We start from the raw sequence: 27,352 nt of genomic DNA on the forward strand, positions 1-27,352 counted from the left end.
CCCTCTGCAGAGCCCTCCTGCCTTCTGGTAGGTTGACACTCCCTCCCAACTTGGTGTCATCAGCAAATTTGCTGATGATGGACTCAATCCCCTCATCTAGATCATCGATAAAGATGTTAAACAGGACTGAGATGCTTGTAAGCAGCAGCCAGGGTCCTTTAGAGAAATAGTTAAAATAAAAGTGGATCTTTCATTCCCAGTGCTGAACATCATTGTCCAAGAGCAAACATACAGATATGAAACTATTGCAGGCAGTTGCTTCATGAAGGGTCATGTTTCCATGAAAAAGAAAGAAAGTATGAGAGGTTAAGAGAAAGGCATGAAAGAAACTGCAGGGACATAATTTGAGAACAGCCATGAGACAGGAACACTCAGCTGATGGAAAGGCCCCGTAAATGGCCAGACTCTCTCATGTTGCTCAAGGAAATCATTCAGAGATGATCTCTTGTTCCTGCACATTCAAGGAAATAAGACTTCCTTAGAATAAGGAGGAGATTACCAAAGAAAACATGGGAGTTACTGATTTCTTTTTTTTTTTCCTTCAAGGGATTAATATGATCCTAAAAAGAGATAATCTCAGTGGGATCTGCTATCAGTGGAAAGGTACTACAACCATTGCATCAAAAAGGTGCAAGTAACAGACAAGTCACAACTCTCACAGGGGAACATGTGACATCAAAGTGACCCTCAACCAAGAGTTCAGAAAGAGTTTAAAACCAAATGAAAACAATGAACCAAAGGTGGCACAAAAGAATTTCTAAAAGCTTTTGAGTTTTTTTGCCAGAAAAGTCAGGGTGTGCCTGGCAGATAGATGGGATTCTTCTTGTAACAATCATGGCAGATGGGGAATTTCCAGGTTAGAAGGTGAATTAATTAATCAATTAGAAGCCTGACCTGACTGCACAGACTAAGTTTTTCCCAAAAACAGGACAGTAAGAAAATCTGGACTAACTGGAAATGTGTTAAGAAAGAGAAACTCTAACACAGACCTGAACAGATGAGCAACCAAACTGAGGAAGAGATTAAAGAATTAACATCCCTCCCCCCAAATTATTACATAAAAACACAGGCATCTACACAGGTGAACTTGGACTTGCAGAACAGTATCAGAGAAAAAAAGCTTTCCAATACGTAGCATGGACTACATATGAAAGGATGGTGGATACTGGCTTGGATATCACTATTGTTTCAACAGACAGAAAAAAAAGCTGCGAGGTGAACCCCTAACTGGCTGTTTATGTTGCTGATAAGGCTGGGGAGAAAACTTGTCCCCTTGAAATGTAGGAAAATAGGCTCTGATTGGAAGTGATGGAGATTTGAGAAAGAGTTAGACAATTAAGAAAGCCCACAAACCCTCTTCAGATTTAAGAATGGCAAAAAAACCCTATCAAACCCTTAAAAGACAATAAAATTGTAACATATTAAAACTGAAGTGCACTGAGACGTAGCTCCCCTAAGCACTGGCCATTGTGAGTGGTGCTCTCATGCCTCCCTGGGCAGAAACACAAAGGCAGCAAGAAAGGACAGAGTCACTAAACACTCTCCAGAGGCCCAGGATCTCAGGGGAATCTTAGCTGCTAAAATTTCAGAGCATTTGAGACAGCAGCCCATCCATTTGCAAACTGTTACTAAAAAGCTGCAGATAATAAAGATAATAATGATAATAAAGATGGAAACTGTGGCTGTAAAAGGTCAACATGAGATGTAGGCAATGCTAGCAATGCTAGCATGGAAAAGCTGTAAGGAAAAAGGAAGGTCTCTCCCCAGTGGCTTTGCATTTAAGCAAGGAGCAGCAAATAGTTCTTTATAAGCATTAGGATTCACTCTCCAAACCAATAATCATAAAAAGAAATTATATTGCACTGCATCACACCACACTGAGAAGCTGTAGCAAAAAAGAGGTATGGAGAATCTGCTTTCTGTGCAATGCAGAGAGCTAAATGAAGATGTCTCAAAAACTTACTACCTTTTATCATGGGTAAGCCCCCTGGATGTTAAAAGTAGTTCAGCATGTTTTCCCAGACTGACCTGAAGAGCGGTAAGCAGATCCAAATGGCAAGGAAAGCAGAGCTTTTACAAATACTCTAATCCTCACCAACTTACATTGATGGTTGTGCTTTATGTGTGAGGGCTGAAGCAAGCAACCTTTATTGGCCAGATTGCTGCATCTAGGGGATATCTTGAGGCAGGAACCAGCAGAAATTAAATTAAAGGAGAATGGGAAGTGACTGATATGCATATGTATATAAGACAAATATGGAAATAAATACCCCATACATAACACAGCAAAGACATACATATGCCATTCCAGTGATTTATGCATAATTAAGTCTCTTGCTTGCAAAACAAATTCCTTCAAACTTCTCACAGGTCTAATTATAAAGAGGAGGAAACCTACAGGTCCCAACAGCAATCTCTGAGTTACCTACATGCAGAACTGCACAAATTTAAAATACTGATTTGAAACCTTATTTTCTTTCAGCAAGTGAAAACCTTTTTCAAATTGGCTAGTAATTATAAAATTATATAAGCAATACATAAGTCTACCAAACATCTCTGCACCTTTAATAAACATTTATCTAAAAGGTATGGTTGTTGGAAAGTTACAAACAAACTCAACAAGGCATTTGAAATGAAAACTTACAGATAGAGCACTGTTTAGCTCTGTGCATTCTGTGCTATGGGGGGTCAAGGAAATAATACCAGTAGTGGAATTGTAAAGCATATTAGGAAGGCAGGTGCTGAAGTTCATTGTTATGCTAAAAAACTCCTAACAATCTTCTATAGCAATTGCAGCTGTCTTTTATTAGTGTATAATAATTATCCATCTGATTAGCAAATGTTACCACCTGCAGTTAACTGGTTTACCAGTTTAACTACTTGCAAGGATGAAATGCCTTTTAAAATCAGGCAAGTTAATGCTAAAACTAAAATGCACTTTCAAAGTTTCATACTGAAAGAGTATTTCAAATGACTGTGAAATTATATGCACTTTGGTCCAAGTGCTCAGAAAATGGTTTTTTCTAAAAGGTGAAAAAATGTCCTAAAAACAGTCTCTATAGATTTTGAAATAACAGGTAGCTCAGACAGTATTCTATGAAGAAAAACTATCACAACCACATTTTTATTACTAGATATATCCATCCCACTACAGGCACCCTGGACCTCCAGAGAACACATTTAAATCTATACAGCCATTATATGTGGTCAAATTCTCCACCTCTCTCTCTTGCCTCAATGATTGTAATCTTGACTCTTATATGAAAAAGCTGTTCCTCTTCAGTATTCTTCAGCTGGGCTTGTAAAATTCTATTTAGCCATTTCTCCAGGGCCATTTGGCAGCTGAGTAAAAAATTATTATTTTTTGTCATTAACATAAGTCACCATGGTAAAGGATGAGGAGGGTAGATTTACTGTCTGAGCTCTCAAATTTTCATGGCAATGTTGATTGGGGTGACCCAGCTCTTTCAGTTAATCTCACCAGACAACAAAATGTTTAGCAATATAGGCAATTTATGTCAGTGTCCTCCTACGAGATACTCCAGTACAAGTGTTGCACTTTCAGACAGGAATTTTCATTAAGGTTTTTAATGTCTCTTTGTATGTATTTATTGGCTTTGAGATAATTTGTAGATCACAAAAATCTTCCTCTTTCTTTGTCCTACCTTACTTTTCTCTGCGTCCCATCAGAAGAGACTCACATTTGAAACCTGCTATTCTATTTACCTACCCTTGTAGCTTCCTTTTATATCTGAACATGAGTTTTTTCCACTCCTTTCCTGCTTCCTCTCATCTAATAGAAAGCAGTCCAGCAAGGAACATTTGGGTAGGTCTTATTTCCAAACAGAAAACTGAACACAAAAGAGAACACATAACAGAATCACAAGTGTGTTTCCCCAACATGTCTTTCACTAACTGTTCATCCCACTAGCTGATTTCAACTAAAAACAGAAAGGTAAACATCTGAAAACTACTGTATTTCTGTTAACCCTCTGAAAAATCAGTACTGTGAGAAACATGAGTGGTCCCCTTCATTTCCCCTCCATTCCCCCTCCTCTGGTTTCTCCAGGGACCTAAGCTTTTGAGTATCCATCTGGAAATAACTAAAATCTGAATTTCGCAAAGATTTTGAGCACCTAGATTTCAGTGAACTTCATCTGCACGTGTGTGGGCTGGAAACCTTCGAACACATCAGCAGCACATGCAATAGGTATTTAGAACCCAAGGCAGTGCACATTGCTGTGCATGTCAAGACTGAGAAACTGAGAGCAGTCCTGCAGGAACAGAGAAGGAAGCTGAACCACAGCTTTAAGCGAGGCTAAAGCAGAAATGGATAACTGCAAACAGAAGTGTTCAGCACTATGTAAGTGCTAAGCAAAGGAGCTTTCTGTGTCCAGCCCAACCACCTCCATGGCTGGGGTGAGGAGTGCAGGGCTGGTCTCTTTGTCACCTTTGACATTTTATACATTTTCAATAACCCATTTCTTTTTAACAATTGAAAAATGCTTTTGAAGCTTAATGTGCAATAAACATAATAATGTGTGTATTGATTTCAGCAATAGCAACACATTTAAAGCCAGACTTTATCAATGCAAATTTGCCATTCAGAATGTAATTCTGAAAGTAAGGAGATCTACATTTATGCCTTAAACATTAAGCTGTCCATGTACCAGTGACAAATATATATGTAATCATCTGATAAGGATTCATAGCAAAATATTATTAAAAGAAAATCTGCACTGTTTAGGTTCTAGAGATTTATATTCACATGTAAACCTTATTGACTCTGCTTGCTCCAGTCAAATCCACAAACTTGCTTGTGCAAATCATTGCTGCAAAGTCAGGCTGGAAATCTGCTAAGAAACTGAAATTTTGCAAATAATTAAACTTTGAGGAGGTAATTACGGAATTTTCTGCTTAGGAATGTTGGCGGTTTCTTTAAAGGAAAGTGATGAGTAGACACATATCACAGAATCACAGAATCTGCTGAGTTGGAAGGGACCCACAAGGGTCCCTTCAGTCTCCTCTTCTCCAGGCTGAACAGACCAAGTGCCCTCAGCTGCTCCTCATACAGCTTCTCCTCAAGGCCCTTCACTATCTCTTTTGCCCTCCTTTGGGCACTCCAATAGCTGAATATCCTTCTTATGTTGCAGTGCCCAAAACTGCCACAATATTCAAGATGAGGCCGCCCCAGTGCAGAGCAGAGCAGGACAATCCCCTCCCTTGATCAGCTGGTGATGCTTTGCCTGATGCCCCCCAGGACACGGTTGGCCCTCCTGGCTGCCAGGGCACCGCTGACTCAAATTCAACTTGCCATTGACCAGGACCCCCAGGTCCCTTTCCACAGTGCTGCTTTCCAGCATCTCATTCCCCAGGTCTGTACGGACATCTGGAGTTGCTCATCCCAGGTGCAGCAGATATTCTAAGTGTCTGATCTTCTCACCACTTCTTTCAACTTCTACTCTCACTGAACCAACATAATTCTCTTTTCCTTCTTTCTCTATCTGAGCACACACCCTTCTTGCCTTCCAAGAAGAGGCAGCCTGGGGGAGCCCTGTGCCCCTCAAGCCCAGCTGCACGCCAGGATGTTGTGCGAGTAGGCAAAGCACACGAGCACCCCTTGGCACCACGTGAACCTCCAGCATCACCTAGAATGGACACAAAGGTCTGTTGAAGAGCCATTTCCTGACTGCTCACCCTGCTCACTAGAACACACCTTCTGAAGGCGCTTTTTAAACACTTCTGCAAAATCAAAATTTGAAACGTGTCTCGTCTTTGCCCCTCACTGAGAATAAGTTGATGTGTCAGTTGGAGGCTGGCATCAACCATTTTTGGATGATTGGTTTCAAATCCTCTAATCAGCTTACTGTCCAAATAATTGAGCGGTGGGTTAGGGAAGGCCCTTTGAGGCATGAGTGAAGACATTCTCCATCCAGCCCTGGAGCAAAATTAGAGCTGTCATTTCCAGCCCCCCACGTTGCCTGCACCTTTCCTGCGAGAGCCAGACAGAAGCTGCTTCAATTGTGCAAGTCTATCCTGACCCCCAGCTCCCTACTACATGTGTAGCTAATAAAACTGGAGAGCAGAACATTTATTTTTCTGAGAAATATGGATTTACTATACATGAAAATTTAAAGTTAGAATTTAGATACATATTTTTCTTCTATTTTATCAAAAATTATAATCCTCACCAAACTACTCTTACCAGCCACTGTATGAAACAATAGAACATGTATGTGACACTCAGAGAGGAAGCCTAACTCAGAAGTGATATAAATAGTAAAGAAAATATATATATTAGTATTAGACAGAGTAATGGATGCAGAGCGAGATTTTCTACTTGCACAGGCAGCCTGTAATGGGCTTTAAAACAAGGGCGGCATCCCGTGGGGTGATTTCATCCCATGCTGTCCTTGCTTAAAGGGAACAAATTACTGCTTGCCGGTAGGGATGATACAGCTGCCAGCTCCAGCACTCCATTTCTGGCCATCCCACCTCGTTCAAAGCCCCCTCGGGAGGGTGAAACACCATTTTCCACCAGAAAACAGGCACTGACAAAGTTTTCCCCTTCCCCCTGAGCTCACACCTCCCCTGTCTATACCATCCAGGACACCTGCCCCTTTTCACAGCCCTCCCTTGTTTCCAACAGCTAAAGGAGAAATGTGTGGGGAGCTCTGTTTTTCTCTTCTCTCACAAACTAGCATGCCCTGGTTTTTATATCTTCCTTTTATTATCTTTCTTTTATTATCTTCCCTTATTTCCTAGTTCTCTGTAATTACATATTGGGACATCAAACAGTGAAGCAGGGACTGCTTTTGAAGGCTTTTATAATTAGCTTTTCTATTGTGTCCTCTAATACCTCCTCTGGCTTTAGACTTACTTTTTTTCTGTTCACAACCTCCTGAACATATGGTGGTAAATATGCAGCGTGCTGTGAGCTTCACCTGGAGTCTACTTACAATATATCTGCAATGTAAATAACAGACTTCGTGTCAGTCAATTAATCACACACCAGTGCTTGGCAGAGGGCAGGCAGATTGCAGGAAGAGAAATTGGAAAGTGGTGTCTTCATCAGTGTTGGACTTCCAAGTATTAAATATCACCTAGCTGGCATATTTCTGTGGCATCACTGCTTTTACCCAAAAATATTCTATTACACTTGCATTAGACTCAATTCAAGGCCAAATTCTCCACTCATCAGGACAACTTTGGTAACATTTCACCCACTAGAGTAATGATTCCATTTCCACAGAACATGACCCAAATGCAAATTTCATACAGAAATTAAATCAAATCAGATTAAATTAAATTAAAATTAAAGTGATCCCAGGATGATGCACAAAAAATAAACATTGCCATTCCAGTAGAAGTGTTTCTTTTTGGTAAAACAAATTCAAATTTAATTATGTTACAGATGTGTTTTATTCTTGTTTTTGCAACAATGCATATGAGCAAGACAAAGTATTCTGTTTACCTGATTCACTTTACTTAACTCAAGGGATTCATGAGGATATCATCAATTATAGTCACAAACACATCATTTTATGCTTTAAAAAAAATAATTCATTTGAGCTTTTCTAATTTGAAGATCTCAAAGGATTTTCTGTATTACATTAAAATCCCTGTCATTCCCATGGAGGACAAATAAAAATACAGAAATAAATCACCCAATATTTAAACACACTTGGGCAGAGCACAGCACAAAAGGTAAGATCTAATGGAAAGTATTTTCCTAATGACAACAAAATCTCATGAAGGGAAAGAAAAAGACTGTCTATGACCGAGATTCTCCTGCATCTCATTGTACCTGGACCTGAACTTATCTCTGCTGGGGCTGGTGCCCAGGAAAGGCTTTGTCCAAAGGCTGGCTTCAGGCAAGGGAACAAAAAAGTGCCTTCAGCCACCTTCCACCCATCTCACACTGCTGCAGTTCAGACCTACATGTTTTCCACGGGGATGTGTTATTGTCTTCACCCTGTTTCTTCTGAGAATTTATTCCCACAGGGGAATAAATGCACTCTTTCTTTGCAGTTGCCCTTTACAGAAAGTTCCTCTTTAACCAGCAGATGAAGAAAAACTTCAGGGAGTAGATCAACCTTCGGCTTAAAAGCCACTAACTTCTGATGGCCACCAGAAGAACTGGTTATATGTCCAGGACAACAAATTATCTTCTAGATATGACTAGAAACCTAAACCCACCACTGCTCCTAAGGGCTTTGGTGCAAGGATGGGAGCAGAGGCAGCCCAGCACCCTGGGCACCCCGTCTGTCCCTCATCCATGCCCACCCCAGTGCAGGGGGCCTCTCTCCCCATCACTGCCAACCTCTGCTCACCTGGGACAGGGCCACACATCTCCCAAGCCATCCTGACCATGAACTGAACCCCTGCACAGTCAGGCCCTGGTGCCTGGGATCCACAGGAGACGTTGCAGCAATGTGGTTTTTTATTTTCAGTAGGAAAATAAAAGCTCTCAGTGGGGATGAGTCCCTCATTGCTCCATCCCCCAGTGTAGGCTATAGCTGAGTCTCACCCAGGTGTTTCTGTGCCTGAGGCAATTGCAGGGCCCTCTCTCCATGAGTTGTCCCAGGGCTAACAAACAGCTGAGCTCACTTGACTGTCTTCACTTTTAGTGATGGCATGACCCCCAGTCTTTTCACTCTGCTGGCTACCAATTTCCATCAAGCTTTCAGGTCTCTAGCATCTTTGAGAGCTGTACCCCTGCGTTATGTTTGATTGAAGTTAACCAACACATTCCAAATGGAGGAGGACAGGCAGCATACTGACAGTGCCCTAGGAAAGAGCCTGTTCACATACATTTTCTTCAGGGACAAATACATTTATTTGAAAGCATAAGCGTGTAGAAAAGGCAACCACACCACAGCAACGTGAAGAACATTTATTTAGCATGTTGGTCTACAGCGTCCTTTTACACCAATGGAAACAGCACCAAAGCAACCGAAGCAAAAAATACACACAGTGACATTTTAGTATTTGGGACATTACTACGGAGCAGCCCATTCAAACTGCAGCACCCACTGGATTCAACTAGGAAGCTTTTTTCTCTGGACAGGACTTGATCATGGAGCAATGGTTGAGTCAGAAACAAGGACAAGCCTGGAGGCAGAAGATCTTACCATACTTCTCAGTTAATTTATAATCACAACGCTTTTACTCTTAAAATATAAAGAAATAAGAACATGTTGTGATTAAGGTGCAGAATATCTAATTTGAGATGCATAAAAGGAAACCAAGAAGTGCTATCTATCATGAAGATAACTCTAAAAGGAACTAATATTCCCCAATCTTCACTACAAATCTTTCACTGAGAAGAACTACTAGGTTATAAAGAATAAGAATAAAAAAAAAAAAAAAAGAAAAGTGAGACATTTTAAACACTACCTAACAAGTGTCATGACATGAGCACAAAAGTTTTAAATTCAATGTCATGAATTCAATACCATCAAAAGATTCAGCTACTATGTCTTTAGAGATGCTGCTATGTAAGTCTAATATTAAAAGACACAGAAATCTTTAATATGTGTAAAATATTTTAAATTCATAAATCTGATTCACAGAAATATCACAGAAGCATCATCAATCCTTCTTCCCTTCTGACATATTTTTTAATAGATTTGCCACAGTTTCTGCAATTACAAGATATCCCAAACATTTACAGAAAAACAGATGAGACAGAAGACTGCCCTTGTGGACACAGTAATGTGCAATCATTATGCTTACTCCAATAAACACCTCCAAATATGCCAAGATTAATACCTGCATATATTTAAATTACCCCTTTGAAAGAGATTAGACTTAAGGCATCCCACCTATTCCCAGAGGCAGCATACAGTGATTATTCCTTAAAGGTATTTTCAAGGGGAGAATACCTTGTTCAAAAGTACTGAATGTTGTGATACTGTCATATATAAAACCCTCTTCTTTTAGTTTCACATTTAGGGCACATAAGCCTTTATTTTCTGTTTAAATGTACTAATCTTCTTAACAGTATAATCAAGCCTTTAATATATAATATTATCAGTTTATATTTAGAAGGAATAACCATCACTGTTAGTGCTGATGGACATATCTCTCCATTCATCTGACTAAAATACCCCGAGTAAATCCCTTTCCCCAATTCATTTCTGCAAAGACAGCAAGCAGCTTTATTTTATTTAAAAGCAAATCATTCCATTGCAAAATATTTATAGTTAGTATGTAAAAATCCTGCTTTAAATTTGAGAAACATTTCTTTCTTCCTCTATTTCTCACAGGGAAATGCTCCAGTTTGTAGCTTTTTAAATAACATAGGATTTTGCAGGCTACAAATTCAACAAAGGCATTCCTACAGTGATCAAATCACGAAAACCTAAATTACCTTTGCATCCTTCCAGAGTTTTGTGTTCTTGGAAAGTAAAAATGAGCCTGAGCCTTTGGGTACACTTAAGTAAGTTTATATTTAAACATATCTCCAGACTCAATTTTTTGTTCTTTAAACAGAACTGGGAGATCTCCTAGTAATTCCTAATTCCTGCCCAATATACTGTCAGCTTTGTACCACATAAAAAGTGCCCCCATCAATACAAAACCTGAGCCAGATCTAAGCCACAGAAATGTGGTCTTCCTGGGAGATATTAAAGGAGGATTTCCAAGACACCAGACAGTAGAGTTATCTTTTGGTATATGACAGGCATTGCACTAGGCCTGCCATGACACGTACAGTAAACATAATAAATAGCTGCTCTACACCCAGAACCCTGAAATATGTATTAATATCTCTGCCACCTCACTCACATATATTTCCTTGTGGCACCTCTTCTGATTCTGAAGAGCACATTAAATATTTAGCCACTCAACATGTAACTATTCATCCTAGAAGCAATTTGATTGCCTGCAACAGAAAAGCTCAAGAAACAGCTAAACAACCAGGTAAGTAACAAGGGATATCAGGGAACATAAGTGTACAACTAAAAGAAAATTTATTACTATACTTTAATTATACCTAAACATTTTCAAATTGATCAAAAAGAAGAGAGGAAACGTAATGTGTTATTATCATTCATTCCTGATTTGCCTCAATGTTAAATGCCTATATAAGATACCCACAAGTAAAACCCCAAATTAAAAATGCCATCAAATTCTGGCCTAGCAAATCACAAAGACATCAATCTCTCTATATCCCAGTTGACGTAAAAAAGCACAAAGAAGATGATTCCACTCTAATTCAAATGCATTACAACCACTCTGCATGCTAAACATAATAAACACATGTTAAATTCAGCAGAAGAGATGAGAACTGAACTGGCACACAGCTGGAACATTATCTAGATTGTTTGACCAGGGCATGTTTTTCCTACCAATACATCTGCCCAGTAGTTTGGGGGGAAGTCACTACATGGAAGCTGTCAATGCAGTGACACTGTCGAATACATGAGCCCCAGCATTTTGAAAAAGGAGAGAAGAGAGGACAAATCTAGTAAGCTGAAAATCTGACTGCTCCTTCACACGTGGTCATCTCTTCTGCCTCACCTTTCTGCACCTGGACACCACAGTCAGCCTTGCCCCAATGCAGCACTGCCCCAAGAGGGATGGAAACTGCCATCCAGATGTTCTGCTTAAGGAGTAAACTGGGAAACATTTGCTGCCCAAAGCTCTTGTCTCATCACTGGTATTACACAATGCATCAAGGAGCTGAGGGCTTTGCTGGCACTGTTCCTCTCTCACGGTGATGACAGTCCTCCTCCTCCTCCCTGGAGCGCTAAAAGCTGGAACACTCTAAGGTGTCAGACAGAACATACAATTTTTGTTTATCAACAATTTGACCATTCTGAAGATTTGAGGTACTACGCTTACTAGCACCTGTATGAGTTCTGCACCTCATGAAAAATCTCCATGCTCTAGAGAAAATACATCAATTAGAACAAAAAAGTTCCCTGTTTCTCACTGTTTGCAAGTAGAGAATACCTTGGTAACTGCAACAAGTGCAGACTTTGTAAATCTGGAATGAAAGGCTCTCACTAGTCGCTCACTAGTGTTTCTTAGCGGTTAGTGATGCAAAATCAGGAGAAATATTGTACTGCAATTAATTTTACAATGTGTTTTCTGAAATGGAAAATGTTGCAAATAGGAGAAGGATTTGCTCTCTACTGTAATCTCACTAATTGGGAAAAAGGCACTTGGGGGAAGCTGGACATTTTGGGCAACATCCCAGAAGAAGAATAGTCAGTGTGTAATGCACCACTACCACTGCTCAGAGACAGTTGAGAGTTTATAAAATCAATCTGTATTAAGAAAACATCCAGATGCCATTGCGTTGGCACTCTGTCGGTGATGAGAGGCATAAAGGCTCCCTAACATCTGCTACCACTTGATAAAACAAAACTTAGATCTCTTTGACTGAAAAGGTCCACAGAGTAATCCAAGATGCCGGAGGCTGGGGTGGGGAACGGTGCTGCCAGCTCCAGCCAAACCCACACCTTTTCATCTCCACTGGTTGAGGCAAATTCTGCAAACATCACAGCTCTGCTGGAACTCTTTTATACTCCATAACTGCATTAACTACAGGTTGAGGGAAAAGCAGGGCAATAAAGAACACAGGGATCACTTTCCTGAAAAAATAAACCTGCATCTCTCAAATCCAATTTGTACGTCTGCTCTGGCAGTTCATTTCTATTTGAGGTGGACATCCCTGTAAATACTATTCCATGAAAAAACAGAAAAAGGGATAATTTTAGAGACACAAAGGACTATTTGTCTAGTTCAATGAATGACAATTGTATAGATGCACTGCAACAGGTTTTCAAGTTCAGAAGCAGAAATATCCTTTAACTGTAAGACATCCAGAAGGAGGCAAGTGACAGATCTCCTCTAAGCCTCTTTTACTGAACATTGCAATAGGGAAAAGATTTCTGCTGAAAAGAAAAGTGAACAATGTAAAGCAAAATGTGGTCAACTTACACATTAGTAGCCACATAGCAACCACAGGTATCACTATAGAAAGCATGAGTCTGTTACCTTGGAAATGTCATTGTTGCTACCAACTGTGGCTTGGTGCCTTAAAGAGAGAATTATTATTCTCTAATTTATTTTGGGAACAAACATGAGGAGAGCGGTCTGAATCAGATCTGTTCAGTGGCCGGAAATTAAATGGTCAAGTTGTCAGAAGTAGAACTGTTCAATTTTTGGTTCAGTGACCAAAATGAAAAGAGAAAGAAAGAAAAAGAGATCAGCTTGGGTTAACATAAAAAGGAGAAGTACTGAGGGATCTGGCACAAAAAATAAATTAAAATATCAGTTAGGTCAATATGAAAATCTTCAATGAACCCAAAGCAATTAGATAAAGAATTTTGTTCAAGCAGAAAAGTCTCATTCCATTTTCTGATTATGCAGGTTAACTTCTTCTCTTTTTCTTTTTCACAGTCAGTTTCACAATTAAGATACATTTACAAAACAAAAATCATGTTTTGAAAATATCAGTAATATATTTCAAATGTTTCACTTCTCCCCATTTTCCATTACAACTTTTACCACATTCTACTCAAAGAAATTATAAGGTTTTATCCTTCACAAAACCGGACTGTAAATGAATTCACTATGAACATGGCAATTCTAGCTAAATTAATGCATAGAATCATACAATGATTTGGTTTGGAAGGGATCTTAAATATTATCTAGTTCCAATGATCCTGTCATGGGCAAAGACACCTTCCACTAGACCAGGTTGCTCAAAGCCCCGTCCAACCTTGCCTTGAGCTCTTCAAGGAATGGGGAGTCCAGAACTACTCTGAGCAGCCTGTACTAATGCCTCACCACCCTCATAGCAAAGAATTTCTTCACAATACCTAATCCAAACCTGCCCTCTTTCAGTTTAAAGCCATTCCTCCTTGTCCTATTACTACATACCCTTGTAAAAAGTGCCTCTCCAGCTCTCGTCAGCCCCTTTCAGGTACCAGAAAGTTGCTCTAAGGTCTTCCCAGAGCCTTCTCTTCTCCAGGCTGAACAACCCCAGTTCTCTCAGTTTGTCTTCATCAGAGAGATGCTCAGACCTCTGATCATCTTCATGGCCCTCTGGACTTGCCCCAACAGGTTGATGTCCTTCTCATGTTGGGGGCCCCGGGGCTGAAAACAGTACTCCAGGTGGGGTCTCACCAGAGTGGAGCAGAAGGGCAGGATCACCTCCCTTGACCTTCTGGCCACACTGCTTTTGATGCTGCCCAGGACATGTTTGGCTTTCTAGGCTGCAAGTGCACATTGCCAGGTCATGCCCAGCCTCTCATCCAACAGCACCCCCAAGTCCTTCTCCTCAGGGCTGCTCTCAATCAATTCTCCACCCAGCCTGTATTTGTACTTGGGATTGCTCATACAAGAACTTTATCAACTTCAAAAATTATTTGACAGGGTATCAGTCATCATCAAATCAACTATACTAATTGGAGAGCATAAAAATATTTGCCTGGGGTTTTGGATCTAACTAGAATGAGATTCTGAAGGCTACAGTCATTTTGGGCCAGAGTCAGAAGAACCACTGTACCGAAATGCTGAACACTGGACTTTAGCCAGAGACCCTTTTTTTTCAAACATACATAGCACTTCATAGCACTGATTCTTTAATTTTGATACCTGTCATCCCCTAGAGTTCTGCACTGCAAGGCTGGACAATGCTTTGTTAAACCAGGATCTTTGCCTTGGTCAGTTGTGCTGTTTTATTTCTCTCTGCAGTTCTTGGTACCAATGTTTTCATCCAATGCCCAGATAAATGTATCTAATTCTGGAAGGAGGGTTGTTTTTTTCTAGCAATGCATTTCCCCTGTGAGATAGGAACACTGGAAGGTTATTGTCGGTTGGAAACCACAGCTTGTTTAGCCAGAAAGATAAATATTATCTATATTTCTTGTTCTTTCCTATCTATTGTATTGTCCTGGAGAGCAGTGGGAAAAGTGGAAGGCAAATGGCAGAGACCTTGCCAAGCCCCATGACATGATGAATGACTTCTCACATCCCAGGGCATGACATGAAGAGAGGCCACAGAGGGTCACGCTGCTGTTTTCAGATGTTAAAAAGGCTGATCACCTACCCATTGCTTTCATTTCCAGCAGAAAGAGCTCCCCCATGCAGGACCCACCCAGCTCTTCCATGAAGTACTCCTCTGCAAGAGCGCGGCCACCTACCCAGAAAAGCTGATTTTCGGCATCCTTGCTAACTCCTCTATGGATATTCTACCAGACATGTTGAATACTATGACCACAAAGTACCTCTCAGCCATATAGAGAAAAATATTCCTGGATTTCTTCAAGTCTTCTGAGCAGCAAGGGCTGTGTGCTCTCTCTTTTTCCCTTTCCTTTCTTCCTCTCCGTATGATATGCACATGGACAGTCAGCTTTCACTGTCTCCCCACACATTCCCAAGGACCATCCTACATATGCTACTTGTGGGACAACCAATATGCAAATCCCTTCAAACCAAGCTGGAGCAGGAACCACCTGCGGATGGGATGCAGCAGAATGAAGAGGGGAAAATATCATTTGCTCTTGGATTCATGCCTGTGCATGAAAGGGAGCTCTCTTGATGGATTTCGCTGTACAAACTGAGGGGTTTTTTTCTTTGCCAACTTCTGATCCTCTAACTGCACTCTTGAAAATTACACTGGGGAGGTGGAAAGAGGGAAATCGTGAGGTCTCTTATTCTGTGTGCTTCTCACCAGCTGAACTGCTCGGTGTAAAGCCACATTGCAGGCAGGCTCTGGAAGGGGACATGGGATAGGGTGCCAGCATCCAGCCACCCATCCAGCAAGCAGTGATGAGGTGGACAGTACGAGACACTGGCACAGTTGGAACTGCAGCTGGCAAGCAGACCCTTTTCTTATCTCAGATCTGTCAGGTCATCTGTCTGTTTATTTACAAAACTATCCTTCAAGAAGACATGGGGAAGAATAAATTACTCTATATAATCTGAGGCAATCAAAATTTTGCTAAGTGTCGTGCAAGAGCTCTTGGCTTTTCGTATCAGTCTGGTTTATAATTCAGTTCCCTCAGCCCAGAGTGTACAGCCCCGTCTCTTGTGCGAAACAAGCAGTCACAAACCTGAGCATATGTGAGTAGAAGCCATTCTGGGAAACACATACAGACCTTCAGCCTTCTGATAATTAATCTGCTCATCCTGCTGAAGGAAACCATGGGCACTGCCACTTCCCCCTCTGCTGTATCTTGCAAAACCAAAGAGAGAAACCAGTGATCACCTTGCATGGCTGCATGACCCAAGGCTTCTTCTTCTGGAGAGACACAGCAATAGCTTTACACATGGATTCACAAATATTTCCAACACCCAGTGAGCCCCTACACCCAGTAGGCTGGGCTTATTAATAATACTTCTCATCTAGCAAAACTAAATCAAGTTTTATTGCAGGCATAATAAAACTGTCCCCTGGAGCTGCTCCCTCCTCTGAGTAGGCAAAGAGGAAGAGGAGAGGAGGGGATGGGGGCGGAGGCATGAGAGGCCACCACCCATCTGATGTGTTTTCCTGCGGGCACTCAGCCCTTCAGCAAGGAGGTGAGGACAGGCTGTCCCACAGCACATCACCTCCCTCCAGGGGAGCGGCTCTGTGGGCAGCACCAGTCCCACTGCAGGGCTGGGTACACCCTGTGGTGTTTGTCACCCTAGCACACAGGAAACTGGGGCAGAACTTGGACATGCACTGAAACACATGCACAGTTCAGAAAGAAACCTGCAGGACTCAAAATTTTAGGAAGGTCAATGTAGAATTCTGAAAGAAGGCAGGGGTGCGGAACATAAGACTTAGGGTAGGAGAGAGAGATTTGTTGCCTACTGTCACTCATTGTTCTTGCAGGTGGAACTTCAACAGACACAGTCTGGAAAAGTGCCATTGATTTCACCCCCCAAGGAGATGCTTGTGAAACTCTCACAACCAATATTAATATCAAAGCACTAGAGAGGAGCAGAGAACAGTTTTGTTCCCAGAATGAAAAAATATGGCAAGAGGAACCTTACAAATGCTGTAACAAACAGCCTCCACTTTGTGATAAAAGCCTTTGGGAAAGTGTCTGAGCTCCTTGCCTGCTCCCCAGTAACTTTCACAGGCCACTCATGTCCAGTCCTCCAGGACTCCTGCTTTCTCAACTGAGATGTTCACATAAAAGGCATTGCCTACAACAGGTCATGAGGAAACACTGCAAGGTAGCAGTCAGGGATGTCTCAATTCCCTGGGAAGATCAGGATCCCACTGGGGTGGACAGAGGGGAGCCCTGTGGATGGAGATCTCTACCAGCATGCAAAACCCACATTCACCAAACAGCATGCCCAAACAGAAAGCCATGCTGAGAGCAGCAGGACAAGGGTGAACAGCCAACAACTACACCACAGGGAGTCTGGAGTGACGCAGGTGATGCTGAGGTCGGTGAGACGAAGAACAAGCCCACAGGTGCCTCTGCCTGAAGCTAAACTGAACCCAGCTGCCCAGAATCACTGTGGTGCCACTGAGGCATCACCTGCTCCAGATGGTTGCAGCAGACAATGGCAAGGAGCCTGTGGCTCCGTGCCCGGCCACTGGGTGCCATCTCCAGTCCCAGCCAGGACCTCTCCAGCTGCAGAAGGACAGAGTAATGCCTGGTCCTGCACTATGGAATAAACAGGTAGAAACCATGATATCCCCCACAAACCCCAGTTCTCCCTCTCCAAGCAGGATGTCGACCTCTCAGAAATGGCTCCTATTTAAGGCAAATGCTTAGTGAGAGATATATTAAAACAAAGTCTTCAAGAAAGCCCACTTCCATGACTCTGCTCTTCCCTTTAGGAAAAGAGTCAAAAATATGTCACCTGTGGGAACCTTCTGAGCACTGAGGAGACCTGGAGAAGGTTCCATGCGCATGGACCAGGGGCATCTCTATCTCCATGATGCCACTGTCCATTGGCAGAGCCCACCTGAGCTGTGCAAATTGTGTGACACACTACGGTTTTCCTTTTCCAGGACTGGCCTGAGGGAAGGAGGGATGGAGGAAGGCCACCTGTCCAACAAGAAGGCTTCATCCCACAAAGTGGGAAGGTCTTTCCCTGAGCAATCTGCCAGTGGGCCTTGACAGATGTTAGAAGTTACACTATCAGAGTTTGTCCTATGTTTATCCCATAGGTAAGTCCCAACTGGGAGGAAAAAAAGGTAGGAATTACACAAATATTCCAGACACACATTTGCACTCTGTGCACCTTTCATGCCCGATGAAAAGGCAGGAAATGTTAACACAAAGAGAGGAAGCATGTTAAAAAGACTGAACCTTTCATCAGAGACCATTGAAATTCTCATAACAAGGGCCGGTATGAAAGGTTGCTTATTCTCAGAGGTAAGACAGTGCCATTTCCTTCCCTCTCCATGCAGCAAACACTCATGACAAATCCAAACCACAGCTGTAGGCCATGAGACACACAAAGCAAATAAAGGTTGCGTCTGAATCCATCTCCGCTGCACCACCACGGCTATTATAGGATTGAAAATCATACTTCAACCAGTCAATATACAAACGCTGTAGTGTTGTACCATCATAAAAAATGCTACAGTATTTCAAAAGCAGCGGCCTCCAAAAATCCAAATCGAAGCAACAGTAAGGAAAATGAGAAATGCCCCAGGTCTGACAATCTCATCCTGTTCTACCTAATGAACCAACATGGGTTTGGTGGAATAATCAATACAGGAAACAATGGAGAAACATCCTACGTGCCACCATGCAACCTACTTATAAATCATTTAGTGGTCACCTTAGGTCTTGAAGTACAAGATTTTTCTCATTTTTTATATATCTCTATTTACATATAATTAAAACTACTACTTATTTATAAGAAAAATATAATTGTTAAAAATTTCTACTTTAAAGCAGTTTGTATGTACAAACTTTAGCAATAAATTCCACAGATAAATTGTGCATATTAGATAATATCTTTAAACACAGAAATTGGAAAATATGTGCAATATTCCCACTGGAACAGTATTTTTACACCCTTTAACTTTTTATAGGTTTCTTTTCTTCCTTGACTTCAGTGCTGGTTGACATGCAATGAGAAGGTCTGTCCACACATGCCAGCTCCCACGGCAAGCTCTGGGCCTTGGACGGTGAACTCATTGAGGCAGAGATCATTTTCTCATGTACACAGACCACAGTCTGTCCTACACAGACCCACAATACCAACAATACCGTGTCTGTCCCACAGTCAGATGTCACCTGACAAATGTGGGTCACGCCAGCACTCCATGCTGGCTTTGATTTCTGTTATTTGGGGCAATCAAGTCTCCTTTGCAGGGGGGAGCAGCCCCCTGATGAGGGGAGAAAGGATTTAACCAGAGATTACATCTCTTCTGTACATTTGCAAGAAAGGCTCATTTAGGCCTTTCTGGACCTTCTACCTCCTTTCATCAATCCCTTGCCTGACGACATCTTTGGCTGGGCCATCTGCTGACCGCTTATGTGGCCCACAAATTAGAGTGATGACAGCTGAAACGGTTGAAACTTAACATCTTCCCTGGCAAAACACAGTTTGTAAGAGGCTGTCAGCTGTGACCTTGCCTACCTTTTTCTCTGAAGGTTGGAACCCTTCCTCAGTTTCTGGTCAAGGGATCTTTAAAGTACAACTTTTTAAAATTTGCAAAGACATATCACATGAACTCTGGGTCCAGAAAAGAGCTTCAGAAATACAGACAATGCCTTGGTCAACATCAAGATCTAGAAGCCCATATTCACTCAAAAACACACTAAGTAAGGCTCAGATCTGAGAAATTAAAACAGGCCACAGTACTCATAAATCAGCCTTCCTTTTGCAAAGCTCACTGTATGTAAGAAAATCCTAAATAAAGCAGAGCAGAGTCAGGGCGCACTCTGGGGCTTTGGTGGATGAGGGCATTTTAAGCAAATGCTGACCCAAGATGAAATTTTTATGAGCTATGAAACCCTTTTGCAGCTGCAAAATATTGCTCGGGACCTTAGAGGAAAGGAGAGACTTGAAAATCAAGGGTCCTCCCCCATCCATACTAACTCCTTCACCACTGCTACCTACTGCCAGCCTCACGTTTTTATTTTGTGTCCCTTAAGAGTTCTAAAATAACCCCTGGACCTAACTGGACTCCTATGAGCAAAATTTTTTTCACACTTCTTTAGTTTAAAACAAAAAATGACGGCAAGCTCCATTCTCCCAAAGATCAGAGGAGGGTGTAAGTGGTTGAGACGAAAGGTTTTGAGGGAATACCCTGCGAAAGACTCAAGACGCTGACCTGGTTCTCAGGCTGATGCTGGAAAACATGGGCCAAAATTTGCTCTTCTGTTACCACTACACTATCACTAACATCACCTCCTTCCTGTACATTACATACTTCTACTGACTCACTAAAAGCTTCCTATACTTCAGCGTAACTGGTAGAGAAAGTATCCATAACTGATTTTCTGCCACTCAGTTATAATCCTGTTTATACCTCAAGCAGCATCACTACTTACATTCCAGCTATTCTTTCTTCTCTTCCCTCACTTTAAACTCAAACATGCTTTTATTTCTTAATAATCTGAAGAATAAGAATTTACAATGAAAATACCCACCAGAAATGTAAGTAAATAGATACTAAGTCACAATCTGTATTTCTTAAATACAGCACTTAAGAATGAAAGTGGAACTGGACAGACTTTAAAAAACTTTTTATCAGTGCTGAAAGAGTGCATAACTACCACTTAAAATAGTTGAAAACTGTTTTTTTACAACCTATCATGGCAATGGTTCCAGACAATATACAGTATATCTAAGAATAGTAGCAGTCATTGATGGAAACTGATAACATTTGGGGACTGAAGGTTAATCCGTTCTGGAAAAAAAAAAGGAAACAATGGAGAGTGAAATAGAAACTCAAGCCTCATTACATAAAACTATTTTAAGGACAGAATGATGAGTTTTAACATCAATCATGGGAAAACAGTTCAAAGTTGTTCCTAAAAGATCTAAATTTGAAACCTTGGGAAAAAGGAACTGTTTGCAGTGATAGCAAAAAAAAAAAAATCTTGAGGGATAAAACAAAATAGAGTGTAAAGATAATCCGTTTGTATTTTTTAAACACTACAAATCAGACTGTTCATTTTGAGCTTTCTGTGATTAAGGTCAGTAAAGACTCAATGTTCAGTCAAGTTTATCCTTATTTCTTTATGCAGCTCCAATGTACTTATCTGCCTATAAATCATGGTACATGCTCAGCACTGAAGGCGCATTGACATGGATAATCAAAAACTGACCGCAGATTGCAAATAAACCCAAATGAAGTTGTATGAAATTTTTCAATTTATACTGTTGTTGGCTTGATTTTTTTTTTTTAAAGAAATTGTATTCTACTCTGTATATTACAGGGGAAAGCCCAGGAGAAAAAAACAAAACAAGATCATTGCTGTCTACCAGCAAAGCCATGATCAAGCCAAGCGAGCCCTGATGCAACTCTCTGAACACGCGACCACCCCTCGGGTGGAAGAAAACTGAGCAGGTGCCCACATTAAACCAGTGCACACTTTGTCAGTTTGCATTTGAGCAGGCGCATAAGTGCTCTGCTCAAGGGCTTGGCTGCATTTAAAATAAGCTAATTCAAGGAATAAAAGTCTACCAAAGGTAATAATATTGTTTACTGATGCATCAAGTCAGTTATCTATATAAAAGAGCGTATTTTTGTGCAGCATAGGTCTGGTCCTATTCAATCAGTGATTAAATATTTTCCGATTGCAGGAATAGGGCCGAATTTGGAATATTTCTAAGGATTAGGGGAGAAGTGCTAAATCCCAAAGTATCTAATTTAACTGTGCAAAGTAGGGAATATTATTGCCTTTGTTTTACTTATGAAATTCAAAGGCACAGGGAAATAAAGTGCCAGACTCAGTGTGTCAGAGAAGCCACTTGCAGAAGCTCCTGTGCTTGCCCAGTTCCCAGGCAAGTGTCTTCTGCAACACATGCTGTTCCTCTCCCATCGTGCTGGGGCAGCGCCACAGACAGTTGGGCAAAGGTTGAGAGGCCCTGCCACAGCTCTACTGGCTGCACAGAGGTTTGACTACCCCCCGAGAGCCCAAGGAAATGTCTAAACAAATTAGCAGAAAGTCGTCAGCCGATTTATTTTTTAATCAGAATTTTTTCTCATCCAGCCCTTGACATGTGGTTTCATCCATTTCACTCCTCTTTGAACGTGATGCTCCTGGGTGCTACTGTCACCTGTCCCTGTTCAATGAAGGGGCAGTAAGTGTAAAACAGGGCCTCACTGGAACTTGCAAAGATTTGGACCAGTATATTTTAATATGCTCTCTGAGCAGGTGGATTTGCATTGTACATATGTAAATCTCCCTTTGTCCTGTGCTTCTGTGCAGCAATCTCAAAACTCCTGCTTTTTGTCCCCAGAAGACCACCTTTAAAGTTTGATTTTTAAATGAAAAATGCCCAACCAGTGCAGACTGGCATTTTTCAGCACTGTTTAACGGCACTATGTAAAATTCCATGTTGCTTCAAATTATTTCTTCAGATTGTATACCCTGAGGGATTTTTTCTTGTGCTATATTTAACATCGATAATTGTTATATTTAAAAATATTCAAATGAGATATTTCAAAATATCTAACTGATTAAGTGTGCTTAGCTCAAGGATATGTCTGTTGCACTGTGCATAGCAAATAGGCAGTGCTTCTTGCCTTGGTTTGGCATAGGGTAGATGTTTAACCAATGCACAAATCTGAAAAGAAATTTGTTTGGCATCAGTTAGGAGGCTGGCTCACACCGAGGTGTACCTACACCTCGCACTGTGTAAACAAATTAGTTTCCAAGTTCGTCTTATGGACTTCCTTCAATGTTCATCCTTTGAACGCGTGCAATTTCTTTACACTTTCTTAACACGGTGGCTTTAAAAGATACCCTGAAACGCTTGGGTTGCGCCCCCGCGCAGATGTTGGCCTCTGGATGGTGCTGGGGGCAGCAGTGCCCGCTTCAGACGGAAAGGCGTAACCGCGGTGCCAATTTCGGAGGGGCAGCGGGGTTAAGGGTGTCCCCGGGGAGATGCCGCAGCAGCAGCGCACGGAGCGCGCCGGGCGAGGCGCGCAGGGCCGGGGCAGGCGCGGGGCAGCAGCGGCTCCGCGAAATCTGAGAGCGGACGGGGAAAAACCGCGCGAGGTGCAGAGGTAAATTCAAAAGACGCCGCGTTTTGCTCTGTCAGGTGCAAAAACAGCGGCGGAAAATCCACCCCCGGCCACCTGAAAGGTCTGGAGCGCAGCTGGGGCGCTGCTCCGCAAGCTGATACTTCAAGAGTCAAAAACCCTCTTAATAGGGTGAGAGGGAGAAGAGCATCCCCGGAGAAACAATCTCTGTCCCTGCTCCTCACCCTGCAGGACAGACGGACAGCCTTGCTCGCCGTCCTGCCCGCAGCGGTCCCGCCACAAACCTCTCTCCCTAGACCAGCAACGGGAGTTTAAACACCGGCTGCAGGCTGGAAACCACGGCAGCAGCGATGACCGGGGTTGATTCGGTTATTTACGTGGCTGAACCATCATTTCAAAAATCCAGCATTTAAAACAGGGCAAGATGGAAATCCCAGCTTCTTTTTTCCCTCTGCACGTTTGTGGTTCATCAGATTGAATGCAATTTACCAACTGGAGTGTGTATTACAGGCTGGAAAAATTTTATCTGGTGAAGTCATGTAATGGGTTGTTAAAAAGGACAACAATATTTTAAAATCAGAAGTTTCCTATGACTTTGGTAAAGCTATATTGCTAAAGCTTATACATAGGCAAAATCTTCGGGACCCCTTAGATTGTGTGAAAATGAATATTTGATGTGTTTGGGTTTTATGTCTTTACAGTAAAAATTTCAATCAGAATCTTCACATAACTCAGTTATTCAATGATTTACCTGAAACTTAAGTTCTGAGCTGGAATATATCTAAGTCAAAAGTTTAACTTCATCTTTAGTCAAGGACTATCACACAGTATCCATTTCTGAAGAAAGTGGTTTAAATACACATTTATTGACATCTCCGACTTTCAATTGCCTATTGCTGAATTAGTTGTTATTATTCTGTAGCATTGCAAACCACAAGAAGACACAATGAGAGAAGAAGAATTAGACCTTTAAACAGTCTCTCACTGTTATGAATTTAAAAATGTTTCCCACATGGAAGTTTTCTACACAGAGCAATAGTCATGAGGCTGTTGAACAGCACAGTTGCTCGTTTCCAGGGGCACTCTGCAGCCGAAAGCAGGTTCCCACAACAGTGTACCTGCCTGCGAGGCCATACTCAGCCCTGGACTATGTCCATCACCCACTACAGCCCCAATGTAGAGACCCTACTTTGTGAACAACTTTGCCTACTCTTGTTTGTTCTTTCTCCTCCGCCTGGGCGCTTACAGAAAGCACGCTAATTTATTCATTCTGGGCACGACCTTCCATCTCAAAGCCACCTGCGAGTGCCTGACCCCCAGCTCTCGCCCGTGGCTCCTTCAAGGGGAGCAACAGGCTGGCTGGCTGCCCCGGCCGCGCCGGGCCGTTCCCCGCAGTGACACATCGCGGTGACCCGATGGCACCGCCAGCTGCGGCACCTCAGAGCCCCCGAGGAGAGGGTGATGCTCTTAGCTCAAGCCGGCTCCGAAAGCCGCTGGAGTAAGAAAGGGACAGATTGCCGGCAACTTGGGAGGCTCCGGGTCAGGCTCGGGGCCGGTTGAGGAGAGGGGACTTGCAATTTCCTCTGGCTTCGGGCTGCGCCTGGCTGGAGCCGCGCCGAGGCGGCGCTGGGACGGGGGCGCGGGCGGCGGTCCCCGCGCCCGGGGCTGGTGGACACGGTCCCGCACGGGCGGGGAGCCCCTCCGAGCCTCCCGCCGGGGCTGACCTGGGGCACGGCACACGATCCCGGGGTTCCCCGTCCAGAGCGCCCGCTTTCCCCCCACCACTGTCCTTCCCGCGGGACACGCCGGGGCCGCCCGGGGGACGAGCAGCGCCGAGCACGGCGGGCGTCACCACCTACCGTGGTACTCCTGGCCGGGCACGTAGGCAGCGGGGTTGCCCGCGATGTGGAGGGCGATGAGCACCTCGCCCTGCTCGCCGTCGCCCTCCAGCTCTCCGTGGTGGGTGCAGAGGAAGAAGAAGGGCGAGAAGCGGGCACGGGGGGCAGCCGCCCGGCCCGCCGCCAGCAGGGCACCCAGGGCGGCCAGCAGGCAGGGCCAGCCCCCGGGGACGCCCCGCCGCCGCTCCATGCTGCTGCCGCCGGCGCCGCTGGGGCATCCAGGGCACGGCGGGGCCGGCGCTTCGCTCCGCTCCGCGCCGCGCGGGACGGGGCGGGACGGACGGGACGGGCGGGCGCTGCCCCCGCCGCGGCCCGCGGGACTTCGAGGGGAGGCGGGCGCGGGGCTTGGAGCGCGGAGCGGAACGGGCAGGGGCGGCACCTCCGCGCCCGACGAAGGTTTGCGCCGTCCCCGCCTGCCGCTGCCGGGGTGCGGGGCACGGAGCTGGGAGTGCGAGGGCTGGGAATAATTTATTTCCCCCGGTGTCGGGGTGGGAGGGAGGGGAAGGTCCCTCCCCTCCTCCTCCTCCGCCTCCTCCTCCGCCGCCGCCCGCTCCTGCTGCTCCTCGCTCTGCGCGCCGGTGTGCGGTGCTGCCGCTGCGGGCACGGGGGCTGCGAGCTGGGCTCTGCTGCCCGCCCTTTGTCTACCGCCTGGCCCCTGCCCCTGCCCTGCCCCTGCGTCCACGCCCCAGCTTCTGCCCCCGTCTCTGCTCCCGGGTCCCAGCCCCTGCCGCTGCCTTTGCCTTGGTTCCTGTACCTGCCCCTTGTCCCTCCTCCTGTCCCTGTCCGTGCTCCACACCCTGACACCTGAGTCCCTGCCCCTGCTCCCTTCTTGTTCCCATATTCCTGTCTTTTCAGACCCAGCCCAAATGTCTCTGCTTCTATCCCTCTATCCATCCTGTTGTCCCATGCTTCTGTCCCTCTCCTCCATCCCTTGTCCTTTTGCCCTGGCCATGTTCTTGTCCCTCAGTTTCTATCCCCCTATCCATCCCTCTGCCCCATCCCTCTATCTCTGTGTTCCTTCCCGTGTCTTTTTGACTTGTCTATGTCCTTGTCCCTCTGTCTCAGCCCCTGTGCACCTGCCCCATCCCTTGTCCTGTTACCCCTACTCCTCTGCCCTGGTCCATGTTCCTTTGCCTCAGCCCCAGCTCCTGCCCTTGGCCGCTGCTGCTGCCCCTGTCCCTGTCCCAGCCACAGTTCTGCCTCTGCTGTACCCACTGCTGGGGAAAAGAGAGATTTCTGCTCAAACCTCCACTGCTATTTTCAACATGATACACATGCACACACATCCCCAGGGGTAGGTCCAGCAGCTCTGGGGGGCCAGTGTGTGAGTCCCTGGGGAGTGCAAGTCCCTGGGAGAGGGCTTTAATGCCCTGAGCGTCTATGCCCAGGCCCTTCATCCCAGGAAGAGGGGCAAATCCAGAGGGGACCACAAGAAGAATGAGCAGCTGAACACAAAACACTGGCAAGTCAAATAATTCATATAAACATACATTTTTAACAAAGCAGGGTTGACAGGGGGGCCAGAGCATCAGGAGATGGGAGCAAATCTACCACAGTTTAAAGCATCCACCATGCTGCTACTGGACCCTGCTCAATGCCCAGAGACAGCCTGGGTGAGTGTTAGTGACATGATGTAATCGGAAAGGAGAGCCTACCTGCCAGCATTTTTGAAGTGCAAAACTGGCACAGTCCAGGGGCTCCCTCCTGGATTGGTTTCAGTGCCAGAGGGAAAGGCTCCCTCCACAGAGGCGCAAGCCACATGGATGGCACCACGCAGCTGCCCTATGTCCGTGCAGGCTGCTTCCCTGGCCCACCTCCCACCCATCTGATGGAGATCCCGTGCACGGTGGCCCGGGGGACATCCTCACCATCTGCCCAACCTGCCTTTTCCTCTGGCTCAGCCTTGAGTCTGAGTTCACTGCCACCAGCAAAACTTTGCTGTGGTTTCCTGTCTTACTGGGTTGTGCCTCGCTAGGGATGGAGTGAGGCGATGTCCCTTCTCAGCTTGGGTGGAGAAATGCACAGCATTTGCTATAAAGACAAAAGGCACTGGTGGTGGTCTATGTATGGGACAGGACACCTCCCACCTCTGGTTAGTGAGTGTCCCTGGCCACTGCCATGGAAACTGGTCTTTGCAGTAGCTAGTGAGGATCTGGTTTGGCTCCAAGACTTCCTTTTTAGGTAGTTTATTTGTTTTTCAACTTTGGGTATTTGTTTGTTTGTTGGGTTTTTTAACATCTGTGCGCCTCCATATATTTCAATGCTTGTAAAAGTGACAGACTAATAATACCATTTCCTCATGCCAAAATAG

At 44.0% G+C, this 27,352-nt stretch overlaps 1 protein-coding gene across 2 annotated transcripts in view; it reads right to left on the reverse strand.

The window, feature by feature from the left end:
- The window catches only part of RELN (reelin), a 283,103-nt gene extending 257,841 nt beyond the window's left edge, over positions 1–25,262 (reverse strand). For both annotated transcript variants that reach the window (XM_050323631.1, XM_050323630.1), the window contains exon 1: positions 25,003–25,262. In XM_050323631.1, coding sequence (XP_050179588.1) covers positions 25,003–25,231 — 229 coding nt within the window. In that variant the 5' untranslated portion in view covers positions 25,232–25,262. The remainder of the gene's footprint in view (positions 1–25,002) is intronic.
- Between the last annotated feature and the right edge of the window lie 2,090 nt (positions 25,263–27,352).

Source organism: Myiozetetes cayanensis, unplaced genomic scaffold (assembly GCF_022539395.1).
Source record: "Myiozetetes cayanensis isolate MyiCay16 unplaced genomic scaffold, myiCay2020 scf3, whole genome shotgun sequence".
Classification (NCBI taxonomy): Eukaryota; Metazoa; Chordata; class Aves; order Passeriformes; family Tyrannidae; genus Myiozetetes; species Myiozetetes cayanensis.